The sequence below is a fragment of the Sander lucioperca genome, chromosome 16 (assembly GCF_008315115.2).
Source record: "Sander lucioperca isolate FBNREF2018 chromosome 16, SLUC_FBN_1.2, whole genome shotgun sequence".
Lineage (NCBI taxonomy): Eukaryota > Metazoa > Chordata > Actinopteri > Perciformes > Percidae > Sander > Sander lucioperca.
This window is the reverse complement of record NC_050188.1, coordinates 17,996,211-18,015,005: the sequence shown is the minus strand read 5'-3', so window position 1 is coordinate 18,015,005 and position 18,795 is coordinate 17,996,211. Positions and strand designations below refer to the sequence as shown.

The window sequence follows — 18,795 nt, the reverse complement described above, 5'->3', positions numbered from 1 at the left end:
ATTGTGAACGAGATGGTGCTGTTTACACGCTGCTAACCTATATAAAGGCTGTTAATCTAACTACAAGTGGTATTATTAAACTATTACTGTGTGCTTAAATAGACACCTATAGGAGAGAGCAGGAATGTGGTTGTACATCATTGACACCAGAATCCCCAATAGTACGATCAAAACACTGTGTCTCAGCATAGACACCTCTAGACCCCATGTTAGAAATGGATTTACACATAAGGCGTGCCGCATTTAATGTCCAGAAATGTCATGCCTCACCTCACACATGTTTATGCACAAACTCTGAAAGTACAAATACAAGATGCAAATCAAATGTTGCCAAGGATTTTGAAGGATTGTAAGGAAGAACACTTTTCTTTTATATGCATGAGGTTTGGAGGTGAAGATTCAAATATAATTTAAAACAGATACAGATGCAAAAAAATACAACCTAAATCAGCATTATCATCACCACCACAGAAACTTACATGTTTTAGGCCTGCATGGCTCAAATAAAACCTACTGTTTACTTATCTGTGCTATTAGTAACATTTTGTACTTTATTAATGTCCCAGTCGACTGCATAACACTGGGGAGTTAGTTATCCTCTGGCGCCCTCTAGCGGCCCACGAGAGAAGCGCCAATCTCTGTCGAGGTTAGAGGTCAAAACAGAAAACATGGCGGCTTCCAGTAAAGCGACCGTGGTGTTGAAGGCTGTGAAGAAAATAGCGGTTCAGTTTTGTCCCTTTGAGTCTAATGTCCGTTCCACACGGTAAGAAGTGTGTGTTCAATGTATTGTTGTGTCGGAGAGTGGTTTTTGTGTGACTGGACTGTGGATAACAGCCGTAATTTGACAATGAGGCGACATTGTTTCCCAAGAGCAGACGATTATTATCAGCTAGTTCAGTCTTTAGGCTGCATTTTATGTAGCTAATAACTTATTGTCTAACTGGGATGATTGAAGAAGTGTATACATGTGGTTGTGAAGAGTTACATGTTAAATACACACGACATAAGGATTTCCCTTACTTAGTTTCCCTACAGTAACGTTATCCCTAATATATTCCCTGTTGAGGGAAAAGACCTATGTTTTAGTTCTGCCATTTCCCTTATACTTATGTACCATACTGAACTACACAGTATACGACTTTATTTGTCTGAAATTTATTTTAAACGTCTTCAATATTTGGTCTGAAAAAAAATAGCCTGCTCATGTTAACCTTGGACTGAGCTATGTTGGAATTATAAGATAACCAAACTTCATCAACTAATAATGTAATAAAGGTGTAACCTCGCCCACCCATAGGGTGCAACAAAACGTATAGGAGGGTCAGACGGATGTTAATCAAGCATAGTGTGAACACCTGTCTGAGTCCTCAGATGAAGGTCTAATCAAGCAAAATAAGTGGAAACACCTGTGGCTGTTCGGGTGTGTAGGGCCATTATTCACCAATTTTAGTATTAATGAATAATGTTATACTCATACACAATGTGAACAACCATTGTGTTTATTATCTGCAATGCAGTAGATGAAGAAGTATTCAGATAGCCTATGCTACTTAAGTAAATGTAGCAATACCACATTATTATTATTATTACAACCAGGGGTACTTGTGCTGTTGCCAGGGTGTACGTGGAAAGATTGTGGAGCAGCTCAACTATTTGAAATTATGATTTGATCAAAAGAACATCAGCTGTAACAACTAAACACTACATGTGTGCATGAAATCTAGTCAGCAAGCAAGCACAGAAGTTTAAACAGATAGCTAAAAGTAATGAATAAATGGTAGAAACAAATAGCTACAAGTAATGGATAAATGGTAAAAATAGTTAGCCAAAAGTAATGGCTAAATGGTAGAAATAGTTATCTAAAAGTAATGAAGATATGGTAGGAATAAATAGCTAAAAATAATGACTAAACAGTTCATATGATTAACTAAAAGTATTGGATAACAGTTGAAATAGTTAGCTTAAAGCAGGGGTGGCCAACCAGTTAGGTATAAAGAGCCACAAAAAAACCCGCACCATAGCAAAAAGCCACACAACACATGCACGTCCACACTACAACAGCAACAGTGTCTTCCAGATCTAATGACAGTCATAATACATAGCAGTTTTCATATTTTTTTTTTCTCACTTAGACTGACTCAGTGGGAAACCTGACAGTCTTTGTTATCCACAGTCCTTTTCAGGTCTTGCTTGAACTCGGTTGTGGCCACTCGAAGCAACTCTCTCACTCATCTGTCACTAAAGGGGCTTTCAAACAATCTGATTCAGCAGTGAAAGGGTTAACGAGGAAGGTGATCTGTGGCCGCTGTTTTTCCTCAGGTTGCAGAATCTGTCCTCAAAACTCTGCTGCATTATTTTCCATTTTAAAATAATTGGCAAATGTATTGGCAGATGCATTCAAATGTGTTTTTTTTTTTTACTTTTCTGAAATACTGTATGTTTCAGAAAAGTTAAAAACGACAATCAACCAATGACACAGCCCCCAGCCACACAGTAAGAGCCTCACAGGAGCAGGCAAAGAGCCGCATACGGCTCAAGAGCCACAGGTTCGTCACCCCTGGCTTAAAGTATTGCATAAGCAGAAGAAATGGTTACCTAAAAGTAATGGTTATAGTTAAAACATTCAGCTTCACTCCAAGTAGTAGTAGTAGTAGTAGTAGCTGACCAAACCAACCTTAATATTGACCATTTAACAAGTATAAAAAATGGACATTATCCACTTTATATAATGAATAGTTTGGAATAAACATTGGGAATTGATCAAGCAGTACGTGAGTTCATCTGACAGGGCTGTGGGGGTACCTCAGACCAAAAAGTCAGGGAATCACTGTTTTAATGAATGTACTTAGTTACCTTCCATCACTGCAACATGCTCCTCATGCTCCACAGGGAGTTTCTGGCCATGGTGGGCTCAGAGAAGGCCAGAGCTACCAACATGAACTGTGAGGTGATATCGACGGTGAAACATGACAAGTCTGAACCCGTAGTGGATATCACTTATTGTAAGTATTACCTGACCACATTTAAATGTGTGGGAGAAGATCTTTAACAGTGAGACTTTATGAGGCAGTGTGATTGTGGCTGGAGTTTTGCATTTGCAGTTCAGATTCCTGGCATTGTTTTAATCCACTGAAGATATGTAGTCATAATACTCATTAAGTCATACGTTTTGTTTTTTTATCCCCATGAAGCCACCTTGGGTTGTTTTCTCAGGTGTGTGAACTAGTGTCACGTTTTTAAAACTCAATTTCACTACATATTTTTATACTGTATAGAGGGAAATTACATATATATGGCTAAGTAATTATCAAAGAGAGGATTTTGAATTTGGCATCTGTAAAACCTCAAGCACATGATATTAAAGAAAATATTTAACACTGACACATTTGGGGAGTTTTGCCTAAGAGAGACATAAAGTTAAAGACAGATGGACAACAGCAGAGTTACAATAAAAAACTAAAGGCATCTAATGCATCTGAACACTTAAATTACATTTTGACATATTAATGTCCTCAAATTTGCTTTTTAAAAAAAATCTTTCTTTATTTTCTTTAAAGCTACATTGTGTAAGAATTTCTCCCATCTAGCGGTGAAATTGTATATGACAACCAACTGAATATTACTTTCTAGCCCCTAACCCTAACCACTTTCTTGAATGTCTTTGAGTCGAATATGAATACATTTTTAGTATGAATTCATGGATAAATAAATAATGACATAAATAACTAAGCCTATTTGGGACTTTGCATAAGTAAAAATGTAATTGCCTTCTCCACAAAAAAACAAACAAAGTTAGGATTTTGGTTGTGTTTGTAAACAAATACATCAATTTGGGAGGGAAATGAATGAAGAACACATTGCTCACACATTTCTGTGATTATATTGAGTACGTAGCCTAGAGCAACTTTCTACTCGCTATAAACTCTCTTTTATAAACTTTATACTCGCTATAAACTTACTTGCAATAAACTCTCTACTATAAACTCTCTACTGGCTATAATAATCGCTATAATAATCTCTCTATTAACTAACTTTCCTGACTCTGTTGACTCTTCTACTGCAACAACCCACAAAGGCAAGATACACTCTTCTGAAATAACAAATTTGCTCAGTTTGCCTTTAGTTATATATGATTATTAATGATTAATGATACTCATCTATGTGAAGACACTGATTCATGTTAATGATTTCTCACAATAGTTATCAACAACAACTTAACAAGGTGGGAAACAGATAATATCAATATTCAATTTTAATTTTTAGAACAGGCGTGAGGGCTACTCATGTGGTCCTTGGGGGCTACCTGGTGCCCGTGGGCACCGTGTTGGTGACCCCTGGTTTACACGCAGCTGTTCTAGCTGTAGCTAGTCAGTGTTACAACTCCGTGACGTGAGTTGTCTGCCAGGGAAATCACGAGGCATATGATTACGTTTATGTTACAAGGTAGACAATCCTTTTTCATCATTGACGCAAGGAAAAGTATGCTAGACGTCAGTCTAGCGTTATGCACAACCATGTCAAGCAAGTAGCAACTATAAAACTTTGAATTTACACAAATAGGCAGAATTACCTGTCGAGAAGAAAGCAGGCAACGTCGGTGTCGCTTTTAAAATCCTTGCTCCTTATGAGCTCTTTCCATCTTGGAAAAGCCACTCCAATATTAACTTTGGTCTTGTTGCTTTGCCTGTCGCGTTGTCGTTTTAATTCTCTTTTTAACTTCCTTGGCGACTCAGTTACATGTCCTTGAGAATAGGCGCAATCCTCCATCTTCAACAGGCTTTCAAATCTGCCGGCAGTAGCAAGTAATCTTCTCCCCCTCCCTCCCTCCCTCCCTCCCTCCCTCCCTCCCTGGCATTCGTCACAGTCAGTGCCACTGAGTGAAAAGCGCGAAATGCAGAGGTGTGTCCGACTTTGGCTAATGCATTTTAAAGATGGAGGCACAACATGGCTGCCGTCATTCGCGCAAGTCGCTCCTATGTATTCTGAATGGCAGATTCTACGCGTACGAGAATACTTTAATTAGTTGGTGGAAGTAATTACACAGGAATGAGCACATATTTGTGAAAGAACAAAGGGTTTTTTGCTAAGAATCAACTCAAAAAATTACACAATGGAGCTTTAAATGTAACTATCTTAAGGTAGCCTGAAGAGACTACAGACCTAAGAAGTTTACTTGAGCCAGTGCTTGAAGACAACATTTTGACTTGTTTTAATTATTAATTACAGTACTAGGTCCAGATAGGTCTATCTTTAAAAAAAGTCCCTTGAGATGTGGTTTATGTTGAAAGATTTGCAAGGTATGGAATTGATCAGTGTTGTGTACCGGTGGGTGTTATTGCTTGTTGATTAAACACAGGAGAAGTTTACTCTGTACATGCAGCACAACTCCTAGTACTCATGAGTATTGGAACCCCTGCTAAAGTTGACTAAAAAGAGGAATAAAAAAATCATCTTTTGGAAATTGATCTTAATGCCTTAATTGAAAACAATTGGAAAAATCCAACCTTTGAGAACACCAATTTTCTTTGTGAATGAATAATGTATTGTAAATAAATAAATGTTCTTCCTTAAAATACAGGGGACATAAGTATAGACCATACCTAGAGATTGGCATGGGGTACTTTCCATAAGATCATCTCTCAATGCAAATCAAACCAGCTATTAGGCTAACTGAAATAAAACCATGCCAATCTCTAGGTATGGTGAAGGGTATGTGATGATGTGGGGCTATTTTAATTCCAAAGGCCAAGGGAACTTTATCAGGATGCATAGTATCCTGGATCCATGAAATAACTGGCCTTTCAAAATAAAAAGCTGCCTGCCTCTATGGGAATTTAACATAGGGGTCTCTATATTTATGTCCCCTGTATTTTAAGGAAGAACATTTATTTATTTACGATACATTATTCATTCACAAAGAAAATTGCTGTTCTCAAAAGTCGGAATTTTCCTATTTTTTTCAATTAAGGCATTAAGATCAATTTCCAAAAGATGATTTTTTGTATCCCTCTTTTTAGTCAACTGTAGCAGGGGTTCCTATACTCATGAGCAGCACTGTATATACAACTCAGGACTGTGTGACCTAGTCTTGGAAATTCATGCTGAAGTTGTTACTGCATGATGTTACTCACGCACAGAGTCAAGTACTTATCAAAAGTAGAAATGTCTGCCACAGGTCAGCAGAACATTGTACAGATGCTGCACATTGTGCGTTACTCATCTTCTGCTCAGTTAACGTTTCACCTCTTTGCTTTTTGTACACCTTATACAGAGAGCTCTGTTATTGTGTCGTTATGAGTCATCTCATTGTGTCTTTGTCTTTCTCTGCTACAGTAGATGGAGAGAAGCTGCTGTTGAAGGGAGCAAAGTTGACCAGCAGCGAGATGCTGAGCGCATTTCAGTCACTGTGCACAGCCAAGGATCCACAGGCAAAAGTTGCCGCAAAAAAATAATGATCCTCATGTTAAATATATCTGTGTTGAATGTATCTGTATTTAACTGTGTATATTCTTGAATGTTTATTATTAAAGTATTTCATTTAAATGTGGCTGTTCTGGTGTGGATTGACCTTTGATCCACTAAAGCTATCCTGCATTGTTTGCAGGCATGACACTGAGTCATTTATCTCCTTACTCTTTCCTCTTGAGTCACACAATCCAAATTCCTCCACCATTTAGGAATTAAATTCTACCAGATGTTCTTTGCTGTCAACATGAACTAATATACTGTCAAATCGAAAAACGTACTGCACTCTCTTGTTCAGACGAAATAGTTTAGCCCCATCAGCTATGCTTATTTTATCCATATTAAAGACCTCAATTGAAATGCTTTAACTGCTGAAAAAAGTTGCTGTGATCAGTACAGGGTCATGGTGTGTCCTTGCATAATGTGCCATTTTCCTGATAAAAGAGATCATTCTAGTGTTTGAAAGAACATTATGCAAGCTCTAACCTTTGACACAGCAGGCTTAAATGTAATTTGGCACAGTTGTAGATGCATCCCCCCCCCTCTGAGAAGAAAAAAACCCTTTAACCCAGGCACAGATAACTGAATTCCTGTCCCCTCTGCTAGCTACTTTCTGTTCCATTAGCATCTGTAACTTAATGGGTTTTCTCCATGGATGGATTATTACATTCACTTATTTTGGCGTAGAAAATGTATTTTCATCAGTTTCTCTGACAAGCTGAAGCATGTTCCTGATGGGGTTTACCATTAATATTGTAATCTAAATAACTTTAATGTCTTCTACTATACAAGTAGAATTAGTACCACCTCCTAATAAGCCACCCTCTGTAAACTGTTTTATAAGTTGTACCTAATGGGAAATTAATAATGTATTAATGCATTATAGACCAGTTATGAGCACATTATGGATTATGAGATTGTAAAAGAATCCCAATTGCTTGTATGATACAGTTATCAATGTAACTAATCCATTATTAAATGCTAATGGGGTTCTCACTTTCTAACAAGCCATTAAGTCTGCAATATTTATTTATGTTAATAATTCATTAATAAGGGAATACATGGTTTTAATCATCAAGTCTGCAGTTGCAAAGGATAAGTTAACATATAGTTTTGGTGTAGATTGTCTGCAGCCCATTTGTAGAAATAAGTGGTTAAACAATCTCTCCAACCCACGTGTTTAACAACATCATTGATTTATAAACCATTAGTAAATTATTTATTCACCATTAATAAAGCCATTGGTAACAATTCATAACCCCAGGGATTTTTAAATAATGGTTAGCCTTCACCCACTACATCTCCCATGAGATTTTAACAGTGTGCCACTAGTTTAAGGCTCATGGGATATGTTGTTGTGCTAACAACATCCCATATAGAACAACATGCTAACAAAACCTTGGGTGCCTTGAATAAAAAAAATTAGAATATGTTGAGATTTTCCTATGATGAGAAGTGACAGATGCCCATTTAGCTCAGAATATAAACAAAAAAACCTATGAAGATGATTCAGCTTCAGCTTTTGGGGACAAAATTTTTAAACACCCCTTCATGAGAAAAGCCATTTAGTTACACCTGCTAGTAGCAAGAGAGGCTGGAGGCGGGAAATCAACGCTCTATTATGTGATGTAGCATGCTATGATTGGTTGCTACTGCGTCGCTTGACGTCGGGCTGACCCTTTAAAAACGAGTCTGTTCCCACACTGGAAGAGAGTTGAAACCAGAGTCACTCTGCAGGTTGTTGTCGAGGATATCACATCAGAAACCGCAAAAATGGTTGAGAAATTTGTTGGAACGTGGAAGATGATTTCCAGCGAGAACTTTGACGACTACATGAAAGCAATTGGTAGGAGTGTGTGTGGGTTTAAGCTAGTTAGTTGAAGGCAAATTACTATCACAGGCTGTCATTTGCTGATTTGTAGTTAACGTTACTGTAACGTAACGTCTGTTGCCTTTTTGTCTAACTTTAGTAAGTTAACGTTAGTTACACCATCTAAAACGTGTAACATTAAAGGGAATAATCGAGTTGCTTTGAAAAAGTCCAGTTGAATTAGCACACACAAAAGCTTTCAAGTGTATTTTACTCATACGTTTGTTGCTTATATTTAATGCATTTTGATTATCTTGCCTTTCCGCTGTGCAGGTGTGGGATTTGCGACCCGGCAGGTGGGGAATCGGACCAAGCCCAATTTGATAGTGACCGTGGACGATCAAGGGATTTTATGCCTGAAGTCTCAGAGCACCTTCAAAACTACCGAAATCAAATTCAAGCTCAACGAACCATTTGAGGAGATAACCGCAGACGATAGGAAGACAATGGTAAGAAGGGCAGAACAAAGAAAAAAAAAAATTTCTTTTCTGTGCTGGAATTAACGGCTTGTGTGTCCTGCAGACTGTGGTGACTCTGGAGAACGACAAACTTGTGCAGAAACAGACCTGGGATGGCAAAGAGACGAATATCGAGAGGGAGATCTCGGATGGGAAGTTGATAGCGGTAAGGATTTTGTTTCTCGTGACTTTTTTCTAGAACCAGGTAAATTGGTAGGCTACCGAACTCTACTTTTGTAACTTTTAAAAGCCTTTTACATGTATGTATGTATGCATGCAATTGTCTGTAAAGTACTTTATCACGCATGAGCATCATTGCATTTTTTTTTTTTTTTTATTCAAATGGTTTGATTTGTTTAGTTTTAAGTCTGCAAGTGTAATATGTTAATGAAAGGTTATTCTCATCACTGTTGCGCCCACACTCCACTTGAGGTAATAAGGCAAACGTGTATTTTATTGGTAAAAATAATGTATTAAAACGCCATTGTACTACAGGAGATCCTAATGTAATGGGGGTACAATGTCATTTAATACTATAAAGACAAAAATAAGTATTCCTTCTATGAAATAGAGTGCAGTTAGGCTACATTACAGAGGATTAAGAAATTAGGACAAAGTCACTAAACACTTTTGAGAACTACAGACACTGATGGCTGATAGCTGCAGCCCAAAATCTTTCACAAACTCAAAACATGTGCAGGAATTTATCTTCACCTTCTTAACAACTGCACCTCTTTTGATCCTCTGACCGCAACTGATCTCTCTCTTCCCACAGAAATGCATAATGGGAGACGTGATCGCAGTGAGGATGTATGTAAAGGAGGCGTGATGGGGATGACTGGCTCAGTTCAATGGGCGTAATACCAAACTAAAGGCGTGTTCTGCTCTTTCTATTCTTTATCTTCACTGTTGCCAAAATCACATTTATGTGCATCTGTTCTCCAACATGACACATTTGGTTTCATTTGGAATTGTTGCGATGATTTGAATAAAAATGAAATTTGTTGAAATGGCGTCCGAGTTAATTGAATGTAATTGTCGGTAAGTTAGTCTGCTGTTTATTTGAATGGTGTCACGTTTTAAATCAATTATGACATTCTTGAAGCATTCCAATCATTGGGGCATGCTGAGCAATGCTGTGCAAAAAAAAAAAAATGCCCTAATGGCAACATACCACCTAATCTGACAAGCTAATTTGGTTTACTCCCTTTCTTGGTGAATATTGTAATTCATTCCACATGCATCACTCTTTCCAGCTACTTTGGCTTTCATGCTTCTTTATTTAGGTCAGAGGACAAGCAGAAAAACCCAAACATATTCCCTATTCAAAGGTCAAGAAGTAAAAGTCAGCCATCCCAATGATATATGATGTGTGTTGGCAGGGACTCCTTGAGGAATGTGAACTAGTACTGAGAGCATCATGCAGAGAGGTCGGTGAGGAAATGTATCTCCGCTTCCTTTTTGGGAGGTTTAACATTTCCCATTGCACGTGTGCTGGCAGCTTTGTGTACATGTTGAAACTATAAGCATTATGGGTTGTCCCCACAGACGTCCCCTCCCTTTGGACGCTTGTCAAGTTTTTGAGTTTCTGTGTTGAGATGGGGGGGGGGGGGGTTGTTCCAGAGCCAAAGGGCCACTTTCCCATGACAGGAAAGGGTAGACGATAGCACTGATTGGACCTAATGGCCAAAACAGCTGAAACAGGTGGAATTGTGGGCCAACGCTCTTGTTCCATTCTGTGTGGACAATGGTACCAGCAGTAGTCAAGGACGAACTGTGTTTGAACTTTTGGGGAGATGCCAAGTGGATGAGATTATCACCGTGGACGGCTAGCAAAGGTCACCAGTTGTATTAGTGTGTCATTGGCCATGCTTTTTTAATGCCTCAAAGACCTTTCCCTTCTACAGCTAAAGAGCCATTTGGTAACTCAATTTGTTAACCAGACCCACTGCGAAATAACACACAGCGATTTCCTTTATACACTAACACTTATCCCAGCTCCCTCGTGACCCCAAAAGCCCCAGGTTCACTGTGTCAATTGGCATTTTTGTGATTGTATTACTCTCAAATGTATTAGGCAATTTGTACCACTAACGGTACAATATCTTATGTAATCTTTTAGCCCTGTCCTGTAGAGAGGCACTGTGTCCAGTTATTATTAAAGGCCTCCTTTCTGCCATCCACCAAAAGTCTCTCTCTCGCCTCCAACTAGTTGAGAACGCAGCAGCTAGGCTTCTCACTGGTTTTAACAGACATTACATCACCCCAATCCTGGCTTCTCTTCATTGGCTCCCTGTTTGATTTAGAATTTACTGATCACTTTCAAAGCTAGTTCCAAGCTTTATAGCGGAGATGTTGACCCCATATGAGCAAGTTCGCAGCCTACGATCTTCACGTGGGGCCCTTTTGGCAATTCCAGAGTCGAGTCATTTTTTATTGCTCTTTGTTTTAATTTATTGTTTTACTTATTGATTTATTACCTTTACCCTTTTTTATTTGCATATTTTTATTTTGTCATTTGTATTCAGGCCTATGTCACAGTTGTGTTTTATGAAATGAGCACATACAAACTGGCATACAGGAAGTCTGGGCCCAGGTAGTGTTCTATTAAAGGAGTGTTGGTTGGTTTCTGGGTCTTCAAAATATATTAAAGCTGCCATCTACTGTTTAATGTGCTGTGTGCACTTTACTTGGGAAAACAAAAATGCCACACTCCCCAAACATCCGATAATGGGATTCTGTTTTGTCTTTGTTGGATGTAAGGAAAGACAGCCTTGAATGTGATGGTGCAACATGAATATTATGATGGCATTGCTTTTAATACATACCTGTAGTTAAAATGATTAGGGAAAAAAAGAGTGGTTAGCACTGTTTACTCCTTGACCGTTCAATAAACCTTGCTGCGTTCATGCTGTGAATGCTCTGCACTCCAAATCATCGATGATCAAATTCATCTAAGGAGCTTCTGCTTTTATCTACTCTTGTCTGTGTGCATTCTGTTCAAAATGCTGGGTATTGTGCATGCGCATTATAAAAGGACTCTAAAAGCATGATCATTTTCTCACAGCCAGAAAGAAAAGATCACATCTGCTATGGATTCACTTACAGGTGCAGTGCTTGTGATCCACAGGCATCTCCGTCACTTTGTTTGGATAACTGCAGGGAACGAGGCAGATCTCCACCTCCCCTGTTTTATCTCCGACATCTTGATTTGATGGTCCATGGTGTCTCTTAATTAATTGAAAGTGAAGCTTTGTGCAAGTAACTCTCAGGGATGGTGTTTAAGCATTTTTCTATGAGGTGCATCTTCAATGTTTGAATAAGAAGGAGCTGGACAGTATAAAAAAATATACAACCATAGATATTAACAGAGAGCATGAAGCAGAGATTCCCTCCGAACATGTGAAATAATACTCTGTAAGCCGAAGGCCAAACAGGATAGAAAGGGAGGTATTCCACTGGAGAGAAAAGGTCCTGATCTCCCTCCGCTGCCGGCCAACCTCACATCAGCAGAGAGGTTGCAGAGCAATTAGGAAACTGTTCAGGAAGGAGCATTATAGTGTGGGAGTTATCTTTGAAAATAACTCACACAATGTAAATCGCTCGTAAAATTTGTTGTCTGCATGTGTGTGTGTGTGTGTGTGTGTGTGTGTATTCACATGCCCGATAGACAAAGGTATCTTGTTGACACTGGGGTTGTTTTGTGTCAAGAAAGATTGTCTTTGACTTTAGAAGAATGACCTCACATCCTTTGCAAAACATCTGGAAAGCTCCACTTGAGCTGCAGCACTGACACCCTTCCTCCGCTTGTCCTTCACTTAAACTCTGTCAAACACCAACACCATTCATGTTTAAGTGGATCAACAGGGCAAAAGATACAGTACATGATGTATGAGCTTTCATTCTCATGCAACATATGACTTAATTTTACTTTCCATTATGTTGCACTACCAAATTACATAAAAAAATGTGCTCCAGTAATCTGAGCAGACTTTCTATAAATTTCGGTCAAGAGTGATTCACTTTTTATTGATTTATTACCCATGGCTTGAGAAGGACACTCACCCATCACCCATTCTTTAATTCAGGAATGCTCACCTGGGGCACGATGAGTGAGAATGATGTGTAGACCATAGTGTCTGGGGCTGTACATTTTTCAGCCACAACAATCTAATCTTTAAAGCAGAGAACAGAATTTTGGCTATTTTAACCAAAGATCACAGGAAATATGAACAACCAGGAAAGTTACAAACAAACTCAAGGACAACATTTTTTTTCCACGTCTGAAGATATAAGGTTATAAGACAGACAAGAGTTTTAAAAAGTGAGAGATCATTTCCTTGTGTGATGAGACAACTTTGTTATTTAGTGATGTTTGAATTAAGAAGACTCTACTTTAAAGTTTAAAGATTGTAACTGAATATGTCAGAATTACTTGACACAAAAAAAACGTCTTGACGTCAGCTTTCTCATTGGGGCTTTATGTTGAGTCTGAACCATTTTAGTTTCAGGGGAATTCAGCAAAGATCCCACACCACTCTTTGTATTTTTCCACTTAGGTTTCTGCTGGAGGGTGGGGATGACCTTGGCGTCAAGCCCCAGCCAGATACATCTTACTGACTGTAGGAGGGTTGCCGTGAATGCCTCCACATTGAACAAACATCAGTTTTACCTTAGTCTCGCATTGCCAGACCTTCCTCCACAGCGCTGCGGAAGGAGGGTCTGACTAGTCCACACAACATTCCTGGATGGGAGAAAAACGCTCTGGTTTATTGGCATTTTTTAAAACCAATCACAATTGTCTTGGGCGGCGCTAAGTGCTGGACTCAATGATGGTGCCTCTTCAAAATAGCCTTGGGAAGGAACTTGTTTAGTGGAACATGTGTACGTTCAAAAGTTGTTTTAGTCGTGCAACAGAAAACTAGACTATCAACAAATAGTTGCTAGCTGTCTGGATTTACCCTGCAGAGATCTGAGGAGCAGTTAACCATAGTCCTCATAAACTGACCGGAGTTTAGAATGCCAAAACAAAGATAGCGGAAAGTGACAGATATCTGGCCGAATCTGACCTGATCCCGGAAATGAAACGTCGTCGATATAGACTAGTTTTACCCTTAATCCTCTCCACAGGATTTATGGCACCTATGCTGACCCAAGATCAGTCTCCAAGGGCAACCAAACAGCTGGGCAGAACTATGTCAGTTGAACTGTAGGGGAGGCTGGTTGCCACGCAACAAGCTTTCTTTCCACTGATCCTCGCAGTTGTACTAAAGAGCTAACTCTGATTTCATCAACAAGTCTCTGAATGTTGTGCAAGCTGTGCCCTGTCTGGTCGCACAGAGGCTGGCTGTTTTATTATCTCCCCACAACACTCACAGAGACATGTCTGGGATTCCAGGATGGGACTCTGTTTTGGATCAAAGATTGCAGTGTAGAGCTCTGGATTAAATCCAATCAATCCAAAACTTTTAAATGAGCAATTACTCATATTTCTACACATTTTTATTTATCACATATCAGCAGTAATTGGTGCTTAGTTCTGCATCTGATGGGCGCAATTAGTCTTTTCCACCACATACATATTTGCTTCTATAGGAATAAAGTCCAACGCAACAACGTGGAACAGACAAGAAAAAAGTTTTCCCTTAAAGGTCAGAGGCTCAGCTAAAGCCAACTAGTTTGAGACATGTGTTTTGGGATTTTTTTTCATGAAAGCTTTGCCTTAATTCTTGATATCCAATAAAACAGATTGAGATGGTTGGTTGATGTGTTGAAAATGTTCTTAAAGTGGCAATCCTTAAGATTTCAGTCTGGTTGATTTTGAATTTCTACTTAAGTGATAACAATGGAATTGTGCTGAGAGTTTAGCAGTCTGAAGCCTAGACTAAAGCCTAAATAAATAGAATATTCTTTTTTTTTTTTATTTCTATGGATTTGTTGTTGATACATGAGCTTCACAATCTTTTATAATTGTGTACATAGTTCAATTTTCTGTGTATACAAAAGAGAAATACTGTAATACAGGATTTTTTTCGGGAGATGTCAGACTGAGTTCGTAATATGGCAAATATATAAATATTGCAGTACTTTCATCAGTGGGCCATAGGGTCAATCACCATCGTGTTACCTCCTTCTGTGACAGTTAGTTACTTAACAGACATTTATTTAAATGAAAATCTTTAAGATTACAGCTTTAATGTATAAACACAATGATATTCCTAATAAAGCGGATGTTTTTAAACCTTTCTCACTCTAAATAGAACGGGTGTAGAGCCAGCTCAAAATGTAACTTCTAAAGGCATCTCCACTGTATGTGAGGAAATACAGTTTTGGCTTTGAGGACACCACAAAGAATAACAGTTTTTCAAGTCATCCCACCAGGAGTTCCTTTCAAATCTAAGAGTGTATAGCTCAGAGGAAGGATGGTGAAGGCTATACATACCAGAGCCAACACAATGGTTTCCCCCAGAGAGCACTGTAACAAAAACTCAGCACTAAGCATATATAAGCATGTTTACCTGCCTGCTCTTTGGTCTGTGTGTCAATGCTTGGGCATTTCTGTTCAAAAGCAGATAGAGAAATGCTTTGCTGGGCAATAAAAAGTCAGGAAGTGTTACTTTTCCGTGCTGAATCTGCCTCAAATCACCAGTGTTGGGCTTATCCACTTCTCGTATGACTACTGTGTTACAGGACATGTGATCTGTAATCTGGTGGGGGTGATGAGGTGATGGGGTGATCTTTGAAATCAGTGTGTGTTTGTATTCTTGTGAGTCTCTGCTTGAATATATGTGTCTGAGTTAAACTAGATGGGGAAGTAATATACTGTATATGGTCTCTAGTTTGTTCACACCAAGCATTCTTTGTGCTCAACCCCCAGGAAGAACTCAGTGACTCTGTAACATGCAGAGCGGTTTATTTTATGGCCACAGCATGAAGAATGTGAACAGAACTTCTGTGAAGGGGTAAACCAACTTCAAACACTAAATTATTACAAATATCTAATCAGTGAAACTGTAAGATGTATGTATTTTCTGCCCTAAGGAAGTTGCCGTTTATAGAACTAATTTGTTTATGCATTGAAATATATGTTGAAATGGTTATTTGCAGGACTTGCACATCTTATCATTTAAATCTACATATGAAAAGCAAATTAAATCAACCCTTACCCTTGAAAATTGTCTTGGGATGTTTCAAAACTTTGATGTCAAGATCACATGTGACCGTTTTCCATGAGCATTAAAGAGCCACACTGGAGATTTCAGGAGCAAACATTACAGTCTGAAATATGAAGACTGGTCCCACCGGAAGAACAATTTGCCCTTTTATGTCAGACAACACAGCAGACTACTTATGATAGCACAAATAGAGCAATATATTTAAAGAATCTAATTGGATAAAGTGATGGAAAATGATTTTTTGTGGTTTTTATGCCATACGTATGCACACAGACACAGACACACTGACCTGTTGCAGGTGGTAGGGTTGAATGGAGTTGATATTTTAATCGTCAAACTATGCGGTTTGTCTGCCCTGGGTTCAGTGCTTTATCAAGCAATGTAACTGCGGACAGAGGAAGGTTAGGTTGAGAAACATGAGCGGCTGAAGCTCAGACTTCATGTTTCAGATTTATTCCTTTGTGTTCAGTACAGCTAGTGTATGTTTGTCAATTCTTGAGAGGATTTATTTAGAGTTCAAATTAGCTGTATAATGTTTAAAAGGGGTCAAACCAAGCAGGTTTTAGGAAACTCATATTTAAAGCCAAATATGACATCTTGCTTTATGCTACGTTTACATGTGGCCGGCTATTTTTATAAACGGACATTTCAACCTCTCCGTTTTCAAAAATAACATTGTGCACAGCTGTCAGTTTTCAGAAAAGTGTTTGTTTACCTGTACCCGTGTATATATGCCGTCAATGCTGTCAAGAGCATGCCAAACCTGTAGGTGGCAGTGTAACGAGAAGCTCAAGCCCACGGTAGCCAATCAGAATCCCGAAAATAGCAACAACAACAACAAATCACTTCCTCTCTCTTCTCTTCCTCACTTCCTCGGCTGACTAAACCTCCGTTTGTCTCAGTTTACATGCAAACGTGTTTTCCAAAATCTCCACTCTGGCCAGAGGTTTTAGAAAGACTCGTTTTCAGAGGCGAAGTCTACATTTGCGTGTAAACGAAGGGCACAAACGAAGGGAAATGTCTCTGTCTTTCAAAATAACCATGTACGTGTAAACAGGGCCTTAGCCACAGTGGCTGTGTGATTCACCGGTTTCTCTGCTAACTCTGCAGGTGACCGCTGACTCGTTAGTGTAACCTGAAACACCTGAGTGTTCCCAGGTACTTTAGGCCAGGCTCCAGTGCAGCTCAGGATCTGTCTAGGTCTGCCGTCAGCTGTTGCTGTTTCAGCTCTCCCGTCTCATCTTTAGGTTTGTTTATGTTGCTTTAGTTTATTCATCTTTATGCTTTGTCTGCACCTTACAACACCCCCCCCCCCCACACACACACATCACTCATCCACACCCCCCATCTTCTTAAACATGCGGTACACTCGCCGCAGCTGACCTGTCGCACGCAAATGTGACGTCATGGGAGCGCCGTAACTGTTTATACTCGCACGTGGTGGTCGTGACACTAGTTGCAGTCTTCTCCTGAACAGAGGTGGCACTAATGAGGAAAGGCTACTGACTTTGCTATTTCTACGGACCAGAAGAAGAAGAAAAGGTAAACGATGGCAGAACTGGCAGCAGCGTTGACGTCAATGCTTCGATTTGATTTGATGACCTACTTCGTCGGATCAAGCTTTTCATTCGCCATAAAAGAACTCATCTTAACCCAGTAAGTTTCTGGTGTCGAGTCCTAGCATCCGGTTGCTCTCGAGCTCGTTCAGGCTTCCTGTTTCCGCTTTGTCGCGCGTCGCTGAAAAAAATACAGTGGTGGACCTCTGGTCGCGCACTCAAAATCCTGGCGCGCCAGCGAGATCTACGTCATTTTGACGTCACATTGGCGCACGACAGGTCGGCTGCGACGACTGTAAAAAGGCCTTTATTAATCCTTTAATTTTGTCTAATTTGGTTGATTTGACTTAATAAAGTATATTTTTGTAAAACTGTATCATGGTGTGTCTCCTATTTGTTGTGGCCTAAGAGCCAGGTCATAACACAAAGAGTATGAGGGAAATATATGGTACAACAAATAGCTATAATCAAGTTTTGAGTCATTGTCCACAGTAAGTACAATACGGCTAAATTCTCATTAAGTAATTGTCACATTTTATTTACCAACTAAGCGCAAACAGATTGGATTTGGCGTAGGAAACTTTTATTAAAAAAGACAATAGGCCATCAGGAAAGTTGGCCTGATGGACACTTTGAGACGTGCTACAGGCACTTCCCCACAATGCACTGGGGAGATAACCACAGCCTCTGATAGGCGGGAGGAAAACGGAAGCCATTAATCACAGGCTGACCTTTCTCCAAGTTTGTAAACAGGCCTTTCAGCAGCATAAACCCAAACAGCAAACCTTTAAGCCCTTCAGGTGATTAATTGAACCACCACAAAGTTTTCTTTTTATAGGTTGACTGTAATGTCTATCGCCAAGGTGAAAATCAATGGATAGTTGTGCACGTTTCAGTGTAAGAGCTATTAAGCAACCAACGCTATTTGCTAATGTATTTGTAGGACAGGACTGATTTTCTTTATTAAGCTTAACTATACAGCCATAAATTGAGAGGTCTGTGGGTTTACAGCTGTTTGTGTCGACGCCCGTGTGAAAGAGCTCAGCTGCCTTCCCTACGATGCACAGCTGCACGTTAAACAAACAAGCACCCTCTGTGGCTCAACTCTTTTGTCTTGTCAGCCACTTTCGTTGGAGAAAAAGCAGAAGGGAACGTGGAGCATGTGACTAAAGGTCAAGATCCTGACACCAGTAGGTGAAATAAGAGATGGTGATGGGGGAGATGAATTGCACTGATTTTAGATATCAGAAAAAAATCATTTGGACCGCAGA

General features: G+C 39.4%; 2 protein-coding genes across 2 annotated transcripts; both read left to right on the top strand.

Annotated features, from left to right (window-relative positions):
* Window positions 1-586: 586 nt before the first annotated feature.
* On the top strand, window positions 587-6,610 carry mrpl53 (mitochondrial ribosomal protein L53). Its single transcript, XM_031296255.2, has 3 exons — window positions 587-763; window positions 2,890-3,002; window positions 6,334-6,610. Exons 1-3 carry the CDS (start codon window positions 669-671, stop codon window positions 6,450-6,452), a joined length of 327 nt encoding a protein of 108 aa, XP_031152115.1. The 5' UTR covers window positions 587-668; the 3' UTR covers window positions 6,453-6,610.
* Window positions 6,611-8,111: 1,501 nt separating this feature from the next.
* On the top strand, window positions 8,112-9,803 carry fabp4a (fatty acid binding protein 4a). The gene is made up of 4 exons (XM_031296254.2): window positions 8,112-8,311; window positions 8,609-8,784; window positions 8,858-8,959; window positions 9,569-9,803. Exons 1-4 carry the CDS (start codon window positions 8,239-8,241, stop codon window positions 9,620-9,622), a joined length of 405 nt encoding a protein of 134 aa, XP_031152114.1. The 5' UTR covers window positions 8,112-8,238; the 3' UTR covers window positions 9,623-9,803.
* Window positions 9,804-18,795: the final 8,992 nt, after the last annotated feature.